The sequence below is a fragment of the Falco biarmicus genome, chromosome 7, assembly GCF_023638135.1.
Source record: "Falco biarmicus isolate bFalBia1 chromosome 7, bFalBia1.pri, whole genome shotgun sequence".
In the NCBI taxonomy this organism is placed as follows: Eukaryota; Metazoa; Chordata; class Aves; order Falconiformes; family Falconidae; genus Falco; species Falco biarmicus.
In genome coordinates, this window is record NC_079294.1 from 24,010,050 (window position 1) to 24,027,340 (window position 17,291).

General features: G+C 42.4%; 1 protein-coding gene across 7 annotated transcripts in view; it reads right to left on the minus strand.

Annotated features, from left to right (window-relative positions):
- Positions 1-17,291, minus strand: part of CAPN3 (calpain 3) — a 31,524-nt gene that overhangs the window by 8,155 nt on the left and 6,078 nt on the right. For 2 of the 7 annotated variants that reach the window (XM_056347632.1, XM_056347635.1), the window contains exons 2-15: positions 14,477-14,546; positions 12,527-12,645; positions 11,761-11,894; positions 11,158-11,326; positions 10,377-10,517; positions 7,822-7,905; positions 7,340-7,425; positions 6,526-6,603; positions 5,908-6,068; positions 5,151-5,320; positions 4,484-4,495; positions 3,103-3,311; positions 2,381-2,417; positions 1,303-1,320 (exon numbers count right to left, since the gene is read on the minus strand). In XM_056347632.1, coding sequence (XP_056203607.1) covers positions 1,303-1,320; positions 2,381-2,417; positions 3,103-3,311; positions 4,484-4,495; positions 5,151-5,320; positions 5,908-6,068; positions 6,526-6,603; positions 7,340-7,425; positions 7,822-7,905; positions 10,377-10,517; positions 11,158-11,326; positions 11,761-11,894; positions 12,527-12,645; positions 14,477-14,546 — 1,488 coding nt within the window. The other 5 variants (XM_056347639.1, XM_056347638.1, XM_056347633.1 and 2 more) reach the window with 5 other exon arrangements.

Here is a 17,291-nt window from a genome sequence, read left to right on the forward strand (position 1 = left end):
GACACTTCTTTGCCCCATTCCTGCGCTCTACCCAGCCACTTTCATGTTAGTGAGACCAAGCCCTATTTTCCCCTTTGCCACTTGCTGCAGAAACCTTTTTCTCATCTAGATTGGTTTTTTCACCATCTTTGCCAGCATCTTCATCTGCTGTCAGCTCCTTATTGCTGTTTGCTCTGTCAGAAACAAAGATGATAGGCTAGAAGAAGAAGGAAGAAAGCAAAAGAAAAATGGAAATTACACAAGAAATATTTGGTGACAACCAGTTAGTGGTAAAGCACATGCAGCAACAGCTCCTGTCCTCGAGAATGTGACCAGGGAAGTTAGAGCTGGGAATAAAAGAAAAAAACAGACAGAGGAATTTCTGAAGTTACTGCTCTCCTCATGCTAAAACAGCTGCAAAAGCCTTTTTGCAAAATAGTGCAATCTGTTTCTAGCTTTCCTTCTCAGAAAGCAAGTAACCATTAACTGTTTAAATGGGTTGTGTGGTCTCCCCATCATCACCACCCGTGCAAAATGAGCCTCACAGATTATCAATTCTCAGTTAAACTGATGAACTTGACCCTTTCTACGACGGACAGTAGCACTGAAAAAACCCAGGATTGGAATCCTACACAGAAAGGGACTATTTGTGTAGGAGCCTGTTAGTTATGCAAAGCATATGTGCTTTCTCTGTATTAATTCTTGAAGCAGTCAGCTGTAAGGAGCCACATGCAATTGCTCTGTTTTAGTGCATTTAAAACAGGGAAAGCTGCTACAAGATGCGAATCTGTTACCATAGAGTATGAATTGCAGGCAGCCTGTGTGGAGATTGAAACGTCTAATTACATTTTCAAGGTCCTAAATGTGTCGTGTACAATCAAAAGGAGAATCTTGGACTTTGGTGAGGAAAGAGGAGTTAGCTGCATTAGGCAATAGAAAGCAAATGTGAGGGCACGTGTCTGGAGAAGGGGTGCTTTTCACCGAATGCTGTGTCAGGGTGCTTGTGAAGGGGCAGGAAGGAAGGGCAGTTTGAGCAACCCAGAGGATCAAGCTTATAAAGCTAAAAAGTTTCTGTTACCCTTTTGCCCCCCCCCCCCCCCTTGAGTGAGAGGGGTATACGATGCTAATGCTATTTCATTACAATGTAGCGTAGAAAGATAAAATCTTTGCTGCCTGCAAATGACCTCTTACCCTGTGCACTTCATTAACGAGGTCAGTTTCCAGATGAACAGAAATCACAATAACAAGGAACTCTGCTTCTGCTGCATGCATTGCGCATGCTCTTTGCCTTGCTGGCACTCAGCACATTGCACAAGTACTCACCTTGCCCTTTTTCTTCTTCTGTACAAAAAGAGACAATTATTATTTTTTTAAATGTGTCTTTAAATAGAATTACAGTTTTTACCTAGATTATGCAGAGCTAACGACAGGGTTTTTTTTCTATTGCCCTTTCTGACATTTATTTTTCTTGTTCCTATATTCATACTTTTTTCCCCCATTTCCTGTATTCACAATTTTCAAATCTCAAAAAATTAGGGAAAATGCTCCCACCAAGAAATTGCATGCTGAAGGACAGAAACTGCAGAAACTATAGCAAAACAGTGTCCCATCTCATCTGGGGCTTTGTCTGCCTGAGTAAAATTTCTGTTGTATATTTACCCCTGACTATTCCTTTTCTTTTTCCCCACCTGTCAATGCACTGGAAATTGGGCTTCTCTGCCCACACATCAATGCTATCTGAAGTGGCAATGAAATTCCATCAGATCTGGACAGATACTTTGTTAGCACAACAGTAAATGAAAGGGGAACACTTCTGAGCAAGGTTTGATGAGCTCAACTCTGTGCAAGAGCATTTCCTCTGATTTCCTCCTTCCCCACCCCCAACTAATTACGCTGTATATAATCTAGTATATTCCCACAAAGATGTATAAAACCCCAGGATAAAGTTAGAGCTTGTCATGGATGCTAGTTGGAACAGAGTATCATTAAGATCCCTTTCCAGAAAGCATGTACTTCAAAATAAAGCACTTCTGCACTTTTTTTTTTTTTTTTTTATTAGGTGCAATGCCAATTTCTCACGCGAAATATCTTGGAGCACAATTAGGTCTCCCCTAGTAAATGAATAATCTCACTGATGAGGCAAAGGCAGTACTTAGCATCCAGCTGCTTTATGTCAGGAGCAGATTTCAAACCTGGTAAAAGATTTTGGTCTGACCAAATCAGCAAATAGTGTATATAAAGTGTTAATAGAAGTATCTTGATGAGAAAAAAAGTGGGAATTTATGCTCCAGGAGCTGCCACGTGGCTGCAAAATGGTTTTCTGCTGTAGGTTTCCCTAGATGTGATGCTCCTCCTCTCCCTACCCTGTTCATGTATGGAAGAGGCTCAGGACAGTACTTACCGATGGACGTTCTGCCTCAATCATATTTTCAGCCTCCCTAGAAGAAAGCAGAAAGTAAATAAATCAGGAAAGTGACTGTTACCAACGTTGCTTGTTTCTGTAGCTGATTTGTAAGCAGCCACTTGAACCTTCCAAACAGCCAGCGGTGTGGGCTGGCTTCCAAGCAGTACAGCTGCAGGCTCCAGATGAAGCTTTTTCCCAGTTTGAGCTGAGCATCCCAAGTACCACTTCCAGAAGGGCTTACTCCTCTAAAGAGCCTAGATAACACTGACAGCTGGGACTAAACCAGGAGCTGTTTGGCTTAAGTAGAGTCACACTAGCTGCTGGGAGCTAGTTGAAGAGCAGGATAGAAAAGAACTACCTACTTCTGTGTTTCATTCATGACTGAAATTAGATCTGCTTCAACGATCTGTCTGGCCAAAATTTCAGCCAGTGGCATATAGCAAAAAACCCCCAAAGAGGTTCACTTTTATTATTAAAAATGGCTAATGGTATGTTTACAAAGGATGTTCTGCAAGTAGTAAGCTTCTCCGAAGACAATTCAAAGCAGGATCTTGTTAGACTATACGGGAAGTCCTGGGAAATGAGTTTGCAGCTTGGAGTTTCTAGTGAGGTTAAGAAAATTACAAGCAGGGTGTATGGAGCAAACTGGAAACATGACTTTAGCAGACTGGCAAGCTCACCTCCACCTTTATGGCCAGATAAATGAATCTGCAACTTACTCTGAAAGACTTCTTTTCTCTGAGAAGACCCTCAGGATGAATTCTCCCTCCTGATGGGGTTCATATGTTGACGGGATGATGACATACTCATTGGGTGGTAACCGGAAGCGCTCGGAGATTTCTCGCATGTTTATATAGGTTTTACTTCTAGCTTTGGAGGCATTGTAGAGGAAAAAGTCCTTTTGCAGGTGGTGCTTAGTACCATGCATCTGCAGAACAAATAAGTCAATTTGTCTTCAAGGAAGTCTTACCCATTCCCCAGGTGGCTTGTTACGCGGGCAGTACATAGTTGGGACAGAAACCACAAATGAACAAAGCAGCAGCTTAGCAAGCAGGGAGCTGTCAAGGGATGGTACCTGGTAACAGATACGGAGTCTGTCACCTTTAAGTAGCTACTGGCTGGGTCTAGTTGGCTTCTGAGGGCTGCCTCAGGACCCACCTGCAGAGCATTGGCTGACCTCTGCTGTGTGGGCACTTTTATCTGGCTGTTTTGTTAGATGTTAAGTTGTGTGTAACCAAAGTTCATCTACTTTCCTTGGAGGGTGGCATGGCAAGGTATGGTATATGCAAGCTCCTGCATGCAGTGTGGTAAGGTGAAGGTGTTTGCAGTGGGAACGTGCCCTTGCCTGGATGAACCATGGATTCTGTATCTGCTGAAGAAACATGGTACATTGCATTGGTTCACATACGAACATTAAGTCAAGAATTGTGGGCTAAGAACGCTTGCAGGCTGTTTTCTCCAGAAATAACCACCTGTAAAATAGTCAGCAAGGACAACATTCAGACTGTTATCTTCATGTTTTCCAGGTAACATTGCCTTCAGGTGAGATTGTTTGCAAAACTTGTGACACCTAAGATTCACAGCTGGCAGGCTCAGAAAACCTTTAAATCTGTGTACTTATAATACATATTCTTCAATGGTTGAAAATACCATTGATTTTCCAAACAAATTCTAATGCTAATGAGGAAACTCTGTGGCTGCAGGATATGGTCCACTGGCATTATTTGCAGGAGGAAATGGAAGTGGTTTAGGGTGGTTCTGCATGGGGTGGAAAGGCAAAGTGCTTGCTGACACCGCTTCCTGCAGCACAGGCTCACTGACCAGCCCTGCAAGCCACGGCTGGGTCTCATACCGGCTAGAAAAGAAGGACTGAGGAAAAGGTGCAAGTGAAAATCAGGTGTGGGTGAGAAGGAACTGAAAATTGCTGGCGAAGTGTTACAAATAAACACTCGAAGTAGGAAGGTTAGCAGTTTCACGTCTGTTACATCCCTGAAAACAAACTTGACCGGGCGGTTTCCTGCTGACTTACAGACAGGCACAACAGTAACACTAGCTGTGAGCATACACCGAGATGTCAGGCTGCCTCCGCTCTGTTCATACCTCTTTGGGCACCTGGGGGAGAAACGGAGAAGAAACAGTCATAGCCGCTGGGCAAGTCCACTTGTTTGTAGATCACACACAAGAGTGTTCACATAGATTTCTGGGGACACAGCCAGTAATTAAACTGCCCCGAGTTTAATTGATTAAAAATTAATTTTAAAATAAATAATTAATTTCTCTCGTCTTTTCTAGATTTCTTGGGATCTACATGAGATCCACTAAGGTCTGAACTAAATATGTGCAAGGGACAGGGTAAATTGACTTCTTCATGAAGTTGATAGCAGGGACAGAGGTTAATTGCTACGTATGCATTATGGATGTCTGTTTCCTTTTTTACACTATTCTGCCAATGAAATGCTTAGTTTCAGCAAGCATGAAAGGGAGATTGGAGAATATATGGGGAAGAATATGTTAAAACCTGGCATTAAGTCACTATAAAAGCCTAAAAAGTTTGTTACTTATAGATGGAGTAAAGCCTGAGGTTACTAGAGTTTGAATGCTTACAAAGCCTTGAATTTCCTTCCTCTCCTCCATTTTCCCTGACTTCCTCACAAAGTAAAAATTGCAGTTGATGTAATCAGGCTGAATGATTCAGTGACTCTCCTGGTGAATGCATACTGTCAGGATTTGCAACCACGGTGCAAAGAACAAAGTCTAAAGCTGGTACCTCATAGATGGCAAAGCCAATCGTGTACAGGTTGGCTCCCAGCTTGCGTTCTTTCCTCCTATTTTTCTGCATCAGTGCGACGAGGAAGCTGCAGACAACCTCTTCATCCTCAGGATCATCATCTTCCTCCAGGAGCTTCAAGCGATACTGGGGATTGGTCCAAAATGTATCTGTGAAATCCCAACGACAGCCCAAAGCAAACACATAAAGCTTCAGTTTTCTAATGATACTCATTACCAAAGAGAACTTTTATGTTCCCTGCCTGTGGGTCCTGAGGGAAAGGTTAAAACTGGGCTAATGCATGTATTTCTTTTTTAACATATTATGGATTTTACATAGTTCTAACAAAACTGCACAGCAAAGGAGGATATAAAATGAAGAACTGACATCTGACAAACTTCCAAAACACCTAAAACTATCAGAAAATGGATTTCCCAAGTGAAATCTGTTAGTGTGTAACTGTTGCACTGTGAAGTATTAGAACGATTATTTTCTAATATAGTTAGATATTAGAAAATAATTATCATTAGATAATAGAAAAATTAGAATGATTTATCTTTGCCAGGCCTGCCTTTTGCACTTGTGAAGTGCTGTCACAAACATAGAAGATTACCAGCCACAAATTCACGTACCTTATCCACTGGGGAAGCAAGGCTTTCCCTATGGCTGAGCCCTGATCAGGCTGTGGTATGACAGCCCGTGGGATCTAACACAGACCCCATCAAAGAGGCTGTATCTCTCAAGACCCATTGCTTACCTGGATAATTGCGGCAGCCTCCAGCTGAGCAGCCTCTCACCCAGCGCCCTTCGTTGACTGACACAGTCCAGGTCTGGAGTTTATCGGCTTCCAGAGTATCAGGCGTGAGGTTACAGATCTCAAGTTTTGTGAAGTGCCTCATGAAATCTTCAAATGCTATCCTGGAGGAATTGAGGGGAAACTGAACCCGGATGGATTTACGTGGTGGGGGGTTGTCTGAAAGATCCTGGTGAGGTGGCAGAGGGTGACCAATGATGCTGGCACTGTTAGGGCAAGTTTGCAGTGGGAGTACCATGATTTTCTGATGCATTTGGCCCACTGGTTGGCCAGTTAATGTGGGTGCAGCTCCAAATTGGGGGAATCTGAGCTGAGAGAATGGTACATAGGAAGGGTGATGGAGAGCTTGTGGAAGTGTGGCATAATTAGGACTGTGCTGGTGGTACTTAGTAAACCCTGGTGGGAGAATGAGTGGATTGCAGAGTAGGACTTATTTAGAATATGAAGGGAAACAGGGATTACTGCAATAGTTTTAGCAGATTTAAGTAGTGCAGTGTGATTCATTTTTGCTATGGTTGTGTATCTCCTAGAGAAGCACAGGTTTTTAACTGATATTCTCACCAGAACTCGCCATCCTCGACGATCTTGTGCTGCAGGCGGATTTTCTCTTCTTCATTAATGAAGTTCCACTCCTCTGACCTTCAAAGGAGTTAACAAGTTAGATTATGATTTGCAATTCAGTTTTCATGAAGATTTCTACTCTTTACTGTAAGCCTTGTAGAGTAGAAATTCAAGAGTCATCTTGCTACATCCATATAATATTTTCTTTGTGAGTCTTGCAACCATTTGTTGTTCTCAATGCTACCCTCCTCTCCACATGCCCAGATTAAAGAAGCAATTGCCCTCCTTCTCCCCTTCAGACTTCCTCTTAGCAGCTCTCAGAAATCTGAACTGAGTTCATTTTATTAGTTTGAAGAAAAGAAGTGTTTGCAGACTTATTGCTGGAGTAGCTGTTGAAATTCCTTTCTGTAAGACCTAATGAGAAGCTTTATCCAAATTTGCTATGTACTGACATCTTGCTTCATCCAGTTCTCTTATAACTTAACAGATCTTTCCACTGTCACATCTTGTTCTGAAAATGGACATTGCTGAACTTTCTAGACAGTAAAATCAGATTGACTGTGCCACTAGAATGGTCTGTCTCTGAATTTTCATTGATTGAAGCCCCTCAACATCTTTTTTAGGTACTCTTTACAGTTTCAGCTAAGTGCTCAGCTATGATCGCCTTCAGAGTGCATGTGTCAAAATGACAGCAAAGACAAATCAGATACCTCATCATTAAATGTTAGGGTCATGCCATGCACAAGCTGCATAAGGGCAAATAAAGTTGCATATTTTTTTTCCCCCAAATCACATGGAGTGCTGTTTTACTCACTTGTCACTCCAAGGTCCGTTCCATTCCACCTGCCCCCAGGGGTTTCTCAGCCTTACCAGACGTATTTTTTCCCCTTTAAATGTTGTCTAATTGAAAAAGAACAAGAATAGACTGAGAGTAGCTTCAAGAGGAAGCATTCTGCCTGTCAAATCACTGATACCAGCCCCTCCAGTGATGGTGCTTTCCTGGGCCATCACCCAGCCTGACCTGCTTGGGGTGAGTCGGGGAAGGCTGTAAGACCAGGAGGTGGCTGGATGTGGCCACCTTTGCCCAAGTGGTGGAATATCCATCTCCCCAGAAAGCCAAAACTTGGATAGGTTTAGTTCCCCATGAGGCTTTCATTTCTTTAAATAGTAATTTTATTTCCTTAGCTTATAGTTTGTTTTGCTTTTTTTTCCCTGCTCATAGGTTTGCTGACATGCATGGTACTAGGCCATGTAGACCACGGTTCCCCATAGCTGGAGGAAAGGGCCTGTACGTACCTCTTCCACGGCTGTGACAGAGTAGGCATGGCCTTTGACAAGCCCACAAGACATCCGGGTTTCGTACTGCATTGGCACTATGGTCTGTTGAACACAACATAAAAACTCATAAGAGTCATGCAAAGCTCAGCCAGGTGCTCTAAAGCAGGTATTGCCACCCAGGGCTTTTGGAGGGACAGTGACACCGTTCAGGTGACAGATTTTTTTATCTTGTCCTCTTCTTTGCATTTGCCAAGGTGGCCAAGCTTCATGCCCACAGAATTAACGTTGTTGGTATCATAAAGGAGTGAAGCATGAACTAAAAAAGGAAAAAGTTAATAATATCAGTTGGAAAGGACATTTTGTGATTTGTTTTTTCCCTTTGTGTAGGTCACTGCTTTGTGCACTTATAACATGCTAGTATATAGCATGCTTAATCAAAATAATCAGATTTTGTATTAGTGGGACTACTCAGCCATTTCTGGGGTAGTATGTTCTTGTCTGGCTTGGTAAGGCTATTGCATATTAACTGGAAACATCAGAGCAGATCAACACTTAGAAGAATGTTTTCATCTTTACACACGGCTGCTATCTTATCACAATGACATTAAAACACCCTATTTAATATATTGTCCCTACTAACTTACACTATTTTTCAAAAAAATTAATTTCCTGTGGAAATATACATTTTGTTCCATATTTTTTTTTAAAAAATCATGAATGAATCTTTTTCCAGCTGACATTCAGGACAGGCATAGCTTTCTTCAGCAATGTATTGCTCAAGTGCAAATACACTTGCTGTCTTGGTAATCAACTATTAGTGTGCCTGAGGATTTTTTTTTTTTAATTTGCAAATCTCAGAATACTATTTATCTCTGAGATAAAGAGTCGAGAGCAAGATGGCAGGTGCACACAGTCCTCTGTACTTGTAAGAGAAACACTGAGATCAGTGGGATGGGAGGGCTCTGACAGTGTGTGGGGGCCATGGACCCCTCCTTCATTATGTCTGTCACCAAAAGGTGACTGCAAAGCCCTGCCAGTAAACCTGCCATCCCTTCTTGACACATCTGAGGGCATGAGAAAGGCAGAGCTGGAAACGGAGAATTACTAGTCACACAGGTACATTCTGAGCTTGCACAGGGAGGATTCCACCCAAATACATCCTGCCTGTTTCCTTTCTGCTCCTCTTTCTTTCGTTTTTTTTTTTTTTTCCTTGCTCCTGTTTCCATACTTTTTGTGCCTAGAACCTCATATCTATTTCCTTTTTTCTTCATTTCTACTCACATTGTTGCCATCATTACTTACCAGAACCCCTTTCTGTCTTTTCTCTTTAAGAACATTAACTTCTGCTGGTGCTCTGGACAACTTCTCAGAAGCGCTTCTGAAGCCTGCACTATCTGCCTCTTTTCATAGAGAGTCATGATTTTTTTCTCTGGTAATGGCTCAGAATGTGTAATAACCAGAAGCACAATGGCTATGGGGACAGCAACTGTAGAAAGAGTTTTGCAACCTTCGTTCAGTGGACAGGCACTGGGGAAGAAATTCCCCCCAAAACATGGGTGATTTGGGCAGCTGTGCTTGCAAAATGAGACAGTCACACTCAGCTTTCCTGAAGAATTACACCATTTCAATCTTTTAGGAAGACTAAATACGAATGTTGAAAGAGGAAAAATCAACTATTTCTGCTGCAAATACAGAAGACAGTTTGCACAACCAAAAGTTTCAGATGATGTAATTGTGGAGGCTTTTTGTTTGCTTTGTCCCTCTCTAAAGTGTATGTAAGTGTATACAGCGGACATAATTTCATTGTCACGGAAATGCAGCTCCCTAAAGGGCAAGGTGTCACAGCTGCCTGATGGGGAGAAGGAGAAAGCAATGTGTCCCTCTACAGATTTGAAAGTTTTTAGGTTTACCTGTTTGGAATTTTTCTTAAATGGTTTTAACATCCCTCTCTTTATTTTCCTAGATACTTAGGTATGTTGGAGTTACTGTGTATTTCACCACACATATAAAATTCTACATGTTTTTTCTTTTCCTTGTTAGGTGGTTTAAATGAGGATCTTAATGGCAGTAATCTAAAAGGAGCATCCTGAGAGCAGACTCCCTTCCATTTGTGGGCAGAGCTCATAGCACTCTGTCTCAAAATAAGTCACCAAGTACTTTTGTGCCCGGAGTGAGAGCCATGCAGAGTTTGCTTTTTCTTTCTTTCACATTCCCCACATGCTCAGGGATCTTGTTCTGCTCTAATATTTTAATGTTCTTGTTTTCTCCACCCTTTGCAAGCGAGGGACTTGATAAAATCCACTAATCATTTCCTGTTCTGGAAATTATAAGCTCGTCCCACAAGCCAACAGCCCTTTGCCTCAGTGTCAGCAAAGCACTCCAGTATCAGTCACTGTGTCTGAAAGCACAGAAGTCTTTTAACATATGTCAAATAGCATCCATAAGAACAGGTCTTTAGTGTTGGGATAATTCAGTGAAGCCAAATAATGATTCAAAAGCATAGATGATACGTTTCGCTAACTGTTTGTAAATAAAAACACTGTGAAGTCAACCACTTCTGGAGATATACGAACCCAGGCTGGCCTCTCATCTGTCCCATGGTAGTCTATAGTGGAGTGAGTCATCTGCGCATTTTCTAGATTCTTCACCATTCGAGCAATCAGTTCCCCAATGTTGCTTCGAGGAGCTGATCCATAGGAAAAGCCTAGGTTATCCTGGTACAGACAACAGGAGAGAAGTATCATGCAGAGAGATGAGGCAGGGAGAGGGAAAAGGAATGATACAAGAAAGATGAGTGGTAAAAGATAGCCTAGATAATTTCTCTTCTCTCTCATTATGTCCCTACTTATCTACAGTGGCTGATAGCACTGGTTGTTCTCTTGCCTTTACTGCAATGTCATGCTCCATAATGCTTATCAAAATTATTTTTTTTACTTTTAAATTTACAATGATAAATTAAGACAATCTGAGGCTGTGTTGGCAATCAAAGGGTTAATTTCCTAATTGTTTGCACACTTAGCATCTTTGACATGACAATTTGTGTCTTAACAGATTTGCAGCACCCCCATACTAACCTCATTTTACTGGGTGAGGGCACTGAGGGCGGGGGGTGCTGGTTTTGCTGATTGCATCCTTTCTCTCCACCTCCATGCTTCTGTTCATTTCCTTTTTCATGCTTGCTGTTTGCTAATGGGTGGTGTCTAGTGGAGATTACTTGATCTCCTAGGAATGGATGTTCACTACGTGGACTAAACCAAGCAGTTGCAAAAGGTGGCATGTATTTGATTATGGACGGAGGGGTCACTCTCCTGTACCATTTCTTATGGCTCATCTGCAAAGTTCATGTGGACTCACATCAATGGAGCTGGCCATGAGAGATCCTCTGTCAATGGCATGTTTCATGATTTTATAGATATCTCTAGGGGCATCCTTTATGTCATAGAACTCTGTGACTCCTCCGGTGAAGTCCTCCATGGCTTCGGTGGTGTTGCCTCCTTTCAAAGCTTCGTATGATCCATGAAGTCTTGGAAAGAGAAAAGAAAAAGATCCTCTTGTACACAGATAAAGATACCTGCCTATATATTTATATCTATCTTGTGTGTTTATAAACATAGATGTGTAAAACCGCATACTAAACACCCCCCACCCCCAACCCATCTGTTTGGTAACCCACAAGATAAAAGTTTCAAAATATGCCACCTGCACACACCAAACAAACAAACAAAAAGAAGACATACTGACAATGAAATGTAGACCTCTGAATGAGTAGCAACCCCCCCCCTAGAAAATATGCTTTATCCCATCCCCAGTTCTGAGGCATGAGAATGTATGGGAAAAGCAGTGGTATGTTCAGAGCCTCTCTACATGCTCGTTGTAAGTCTTGTGCACAGCGGTTTAACCACCTCCCCAGCCGAAGTTTTGGCAGGGAGCCTGACATGGTCCAGCCGGTCATTTTACTTTGCATAGGCCTTTTCCAGGAGGGCGCTCCAGAACTCATTACGCTGGGAGGACTTCGTAAAGACCAGCTGGTTGTTGTATGTGGGTAAGCAGTCATCGACGACGACGTCCACCCAGTCTCCGTAGCGCCAGAACTGAATAAAGGCAAACAGAAAAAAACCCTCGGTTGTCTTGGTGCAGGCAGGGGAAGCTGGCTGAAAAGCCAGGCTGAGAAAGGAGAAATGTGTAAATTAACTTCTTAACGTGGCAAAAAGTGATGGCTATCGGGAGGGAGGCAGCCATACTGAATTCCCCTGGGCAATGCCTGCGGGACAGTGAGAGGTGTCTTATGAGAGCCAAGGGAAATGTGGGAAGCAGTCAATCTTTCCTGAATTAGCGGTTCTTCAATAACTTGTTTTTGACAGACCAGCTGCTTGTGGGTCTAAAAATAGATGCTCTTCCCAACTGCCCACGTGTCTGTGCTGGCCATAGTGCCGCATCTGAGCAGCGAGGCAGGACCGGGCACCTGTTGCTATCCCTTATGTGCAGGACGCAGCGATCTGCAAATGCTTCCTTGGTGGGTTAATGCTCCCTAATTGCTTGTACGGGCTGGCCCTTCTGTGACTGCCCTCTTGGAAGAGTTTGGGGTGAGGCAATTCAGTCCCTCTTCCTTCTCCATTGCGGCTCATGCTTCCAAAGGGCAGAGAAGCAAGAGGGAAGAGCATGCTGAGAGCTGAGCTCTCTCTCGGGTAAATACATTCCCTTCCTGCTAGATGAAGGGACTCACCTGGAAGTGAAAGATGCCAGCATAGTTTTGTATAAAGGACTGGTCATGAGGTATGACTCTACAGAGTAGTTTTTTATTCAGTGTCAGGCAAGCAATGGCAGCCAGGAACCAGCAGTCACCTGCAAAGGAGCAAAAGCAGCAGACAAAATGAAGGGATAGAACAACTACAATCAAAGGGAAAACGTGAGATACTGCAAAGTGACACATTAATTTTCAGTAATGCATGCTGTCGCCTTTCAGGAGAGGGCTCTTCTCCATGTGTTCTGCAGTACTTTAGCACTTTATTTGTGCTCTGGCAATGCTTGTTGGCATCATTCATGGCTAGGTACACAGCTGTTAAATAGATGATGTTCCCTGTACTTTAGGAAAAAAACTAAAATCTGATGAACACTGTTCCATGTGAATGCCCATCTGACTTCCTGCATTAGTTATCCTTCCAAGCTGTCCATTAGGACAGAGACCAGCTGAAAGAGGGCTCTTTCACAGGTGGAGCTCTGCACAGCTGAGTTTCAGTGTCTCAGTTTTCATTTTCTGCTCTCAAGATAAACCACTCTCCCAATCATTATTCTGTGGGGCCTCTTTCCTGCTTCACTGCTCTGATGCTTTTTCCTCTTTTTGAATCTGTCTCTGCACTGTTGTAAACACTGTCCCCTTTAGTGCTTTTCAGTTCCTCCTTCAGACACTTGCACAAGTTTGCTGCCTCTGTGGGAGCCTGGGGAACGTGGCTTTCTCCTATAGTACTTCTGTGTTCAGCAAATGTTGCCTCAACTCTTAATTAAGACCTCCTAGCTGCTACTTTAAGAGAGATTATAGGGTAAGCTTGCCTGGGCAGTGTGAATGAGTGGGGTGAGAGAATTACACAAGGCAGTGAAAACTAAACCTGATTGCAGGAAGTTGTAAAATAAATTGGTGAAACTGGTGGAATGATAAAACATATAGAAATACATATATGTATATATATTGGAAAGCCAACGCTATACATATGGCAGTACCTCCTAAGTTACCTATTTCCCATTAGTAAGGATGTGGGGGCCACGGTGACCAGGAGTTTTCTAAACTATCAATATTCATCAGAAGTCAAAAAAGGTAAACCATGTTATGAGTAGTTGGGAAAGGAATAGAAGACAGAAGAGAAAATATGCATGTAAATTCATTGTGCCCACACCTTGGCAACTGTGAGTCACCTCAAAAAGAAAGGCAGTTTAAATAAATTAAAAAAAAAAAACAAACCAGAAAAAGTACTGGGATGGTGATGAGGACAGTCAGAAGCACAGAACAGCAATTAAATGAAAAGATTAACTCAAATTAGGATCTATTAGCTTAGGAAAAATATCACAGGAGAAGTTATAAAACCATGAAAGACGTGGGGAAGCTGAGTGGGGAACGACTTTACGAAGCAGTGCAGGTGAGCACTGTGTAGACAGCTGTTGCAGAGGCATCACTTGTACCTAAGTAGTGGCCCTCTATATCAAAGTATCTTTGACCATCTGAGATTAAGGCCTTCAGTATAGAGGTTGTCCTTGAGTACAAGGCACACTTAGCTGGAGGCGTTCAGAAGCTCCTGTATGGAAATAACAGGTCTAAATACCTGAAAAAATACAACAGTAGCTGATTAGATTTTTCTTTCAGTCAAATAACTCCTCTTTATCTCTTATGCTTGTCTTAACTAATTTTGTCTCTTCTGAAAGCCTAAACAGTGTTTTATAATGCACTTATGATATTAGTTCATTGAAAGCAAACCACCCTGTAAAGTATCTTGTCTTCAAGTTCTTCCCTAGATTGTTACTAGGCTGATATCGATGATCCGCTATAGAGAGAAGGAATTGCTAGATGTGTAGTGGTATGCTGAGACAGAGGATTTCAAATATCACCTTGGAAGCAAAAGAAAATTGAGAGCTAAACTATGATGTAGACTATAAAAAGTGCAGAGCTGAAATAGGAGTTTCATACCTAATTCTCCTTGGCAGATATCTGTTCTGTTGGCTCCACCAATAATAAACCGTGGATTCTCACAGATTTCCTGCAAAATATAAACGGATGTATCAGAGGAAAAGCATGCATTACAATACCTGTTTGCCAGAGGAATAAAGGCTGTGTTAGGACAGTGTTCTCCATAGGATATTTTGTGGGTATCAAAATGTCTGACAGAGTTTTCAGCTGCAGAGTTTCACTATGAAAATGTTTTGGAATATGGATGTTCCAGACTTCAGCCGGAGTTTTCTCCATGTATCTACAGGGTCTAATAGCCAGCCTGGGGGGCTCCCTCTGCACAGGGTGCAAACACTGCATCAAAATGAGAAGAATAGGGTAAAATATTTTTCTACACAATAATGAAGAAAAAAACACTGGAGAGGACAGGAGAGCAGGTCAGTGGAAAAAGCACCAGGGGACCAGATTAAATTATTTTAAAATGACTGCAGGTTTAACATGTCCAATTTGCAGTAACTATAGTGTGCTGGGGCATTAGTAAAGCTGAAGAATGCATTTCCTCAGGAATGAGACCCAGTAATGCTCCTCCTTAAAATTTGCCCAGGATCAGGTCTTTCATTCTCAGGAATAAACAATTGCTGGTTACGAGATTTTATTCTTTTCCTCATGTTGCCGTTTTTAATTACCAACTCTGTATTCAGAAATGTAAACAGACATCATCTGTCTCTGAGAAGAGGAAGGTCTTCTTTTGTCCTGCAATTAGAACAATGTATTGGCTTTATCAGTGTTTATACTAGTACGGCATGGGCACAAGATGCTGTACAGGCATAAATAATCAAGGAATTGCTGTAGAGAGGGAAGGGCTACGTAGGAGCTGCCAGCAGATGAGGTGGGACTATTGCAGGGTTACACAGAACGTTTTCTATATGGGACAAAGAACCACAGTATATAAGGAAGCCAGGGGAAGAAGCAGGTACAACCTCTCTTGCAGAAAGTCCCTGCTTTATCCCATCCCGTATACTCAAATACTTGGTATGGGGAACGAAAAGAGGACACAACTTTTGGACCCATCTCTTGTGAGGGTAAGAAAGAAAGATATTGCTACCTCAGGACCACTTTCCTGAGCAGCTGTGAACGGGGAAGAGGACAAAGTGTGGTCCAAGAACCCAATCTGCTGGAAGATGGCAGAGCTGGAGTAGGAAGCAGAAAGTAGAAACAACTGGCAATTTTTTGTGTGGCAGTACAGGCAGCTGGCTGCAGTCTAAAACTTTTTTTCTCACATCATCCGGGTAGCCCTGGATGTTTCCAGACTCATGTTTCAGCTCTAGTAGTTTCACTTGGCTTACACCCATTTCTTTGCTCCTTCACAATAATCAGCAGAGTTGCTTTGATGTAAATTTTTGGATTAGTCGTATAGCCAGATAGAGAGAGCAGCTTCCAGCTCCCAGTAGCAGTCATTTTATTCGCCTCAAGGGAGGGAATGGAGGGATTGTCCTGTTATTCTGGGCTTCGGTCAGCTGTCCTGGGATCCAGTTCTGTCAAGGCAGCTGTTTGAGATGCCTTCATGCTTTTTTCCACACACTTGCTTTGTTGAAAGTATCCTTCCTCATATTGCTGTGGTGCTCTCTTGAAAACTATCTGTGAGATGCCAGGTTTTCGGATTGTGCTTTTTTCAACCTCTGTTACTGTATTTTAGCTTGATCCTGCTTCTATTGAAGTAAAAAGCTCTGAAATCCAGCAAGCTGTGTTTTAGATAAAGGTAGTTAGATGGTGTCTAAGTGTTTCCAAATATTAACTGTACTGCAATGATCGTTCCTCAGAGCCATTTGTTACATCTTGGGCTTGTTTGCTTTGTAGGATGGTTGGAAAAGGAATGCAAAGGGAGTCATAAAGTTGTCATATGGACTGATCTAGCTATGACAGAAATGCTTTTCTTGCATTTTTTTGTGGTGGCCAGGTGTGCTTAGTACACTGCGGATATGTTTCTAATATTGTATTACTCTCGTTCATCTGCAAAACTGTGCTGGATGTGCTGAGTACAGTCAAAGTTACATGGAAAGGCTTCAAGGTCTTCCACGGCTGATGAAAAGTACTCAGCAGAGCGAGACGACCTGGTGTTGAAGGTGCAGGTGGCAGGTCTGTCCTTCCAGATTTCCTGGCTGAGCGAGGGATTGCTCTCCACCTCTTAGGTCGAGTTATCACAGAGAATACATTGCACTTTGTTGAAGCAGTGATTCATCCAGATCTGCATGCCTCTGATCTGAGTGCCTCAGATTGCCTTGGTACTATTCAAAGGACCTTTGGTTTCACTGGGTTGATTCAGTTCAGATGGTAATTTCACTACAAACAGTCAAAGTTACTGCAAAGGAGACAGAGTCCTAGGAAAACCCTGCATGCTGCTTTCTGGGCAGAGCATAAGAAATGAGTCAGTTGGAAGGGAGCACTGGAAAATGCAAAGACAGCATGCAACTAAAAATGACATTTGACCTTCATTATATTTTTCAGTAGCTTTTCCTCTGTGTCAGGAAAAATCTTCCTGTCAGCTTATACTGTTACAGCAAAAGGCATTCATTCCTTTAAACACTGCTGTTAATAAACTATAGCATTCTAACTAAACTCTGATCTAACTAAAAACTGATCCTATCAAGTAGAGGAATCATTTTCTTTGGTCTGCCTAAGACAATTTGTAGCCCTGTGTTTCTCCCTTGGCCTCTCTTGGTCTGGACCATGCTATTAAATGGCTGTGCTGCACACTTCAAGGCTGAGCTTGATGTTGTCAGATACCAGGCTGGTTTTAGAGTTTCAGAGTTGGATTACCCTCATCTGAAAGTCCTGC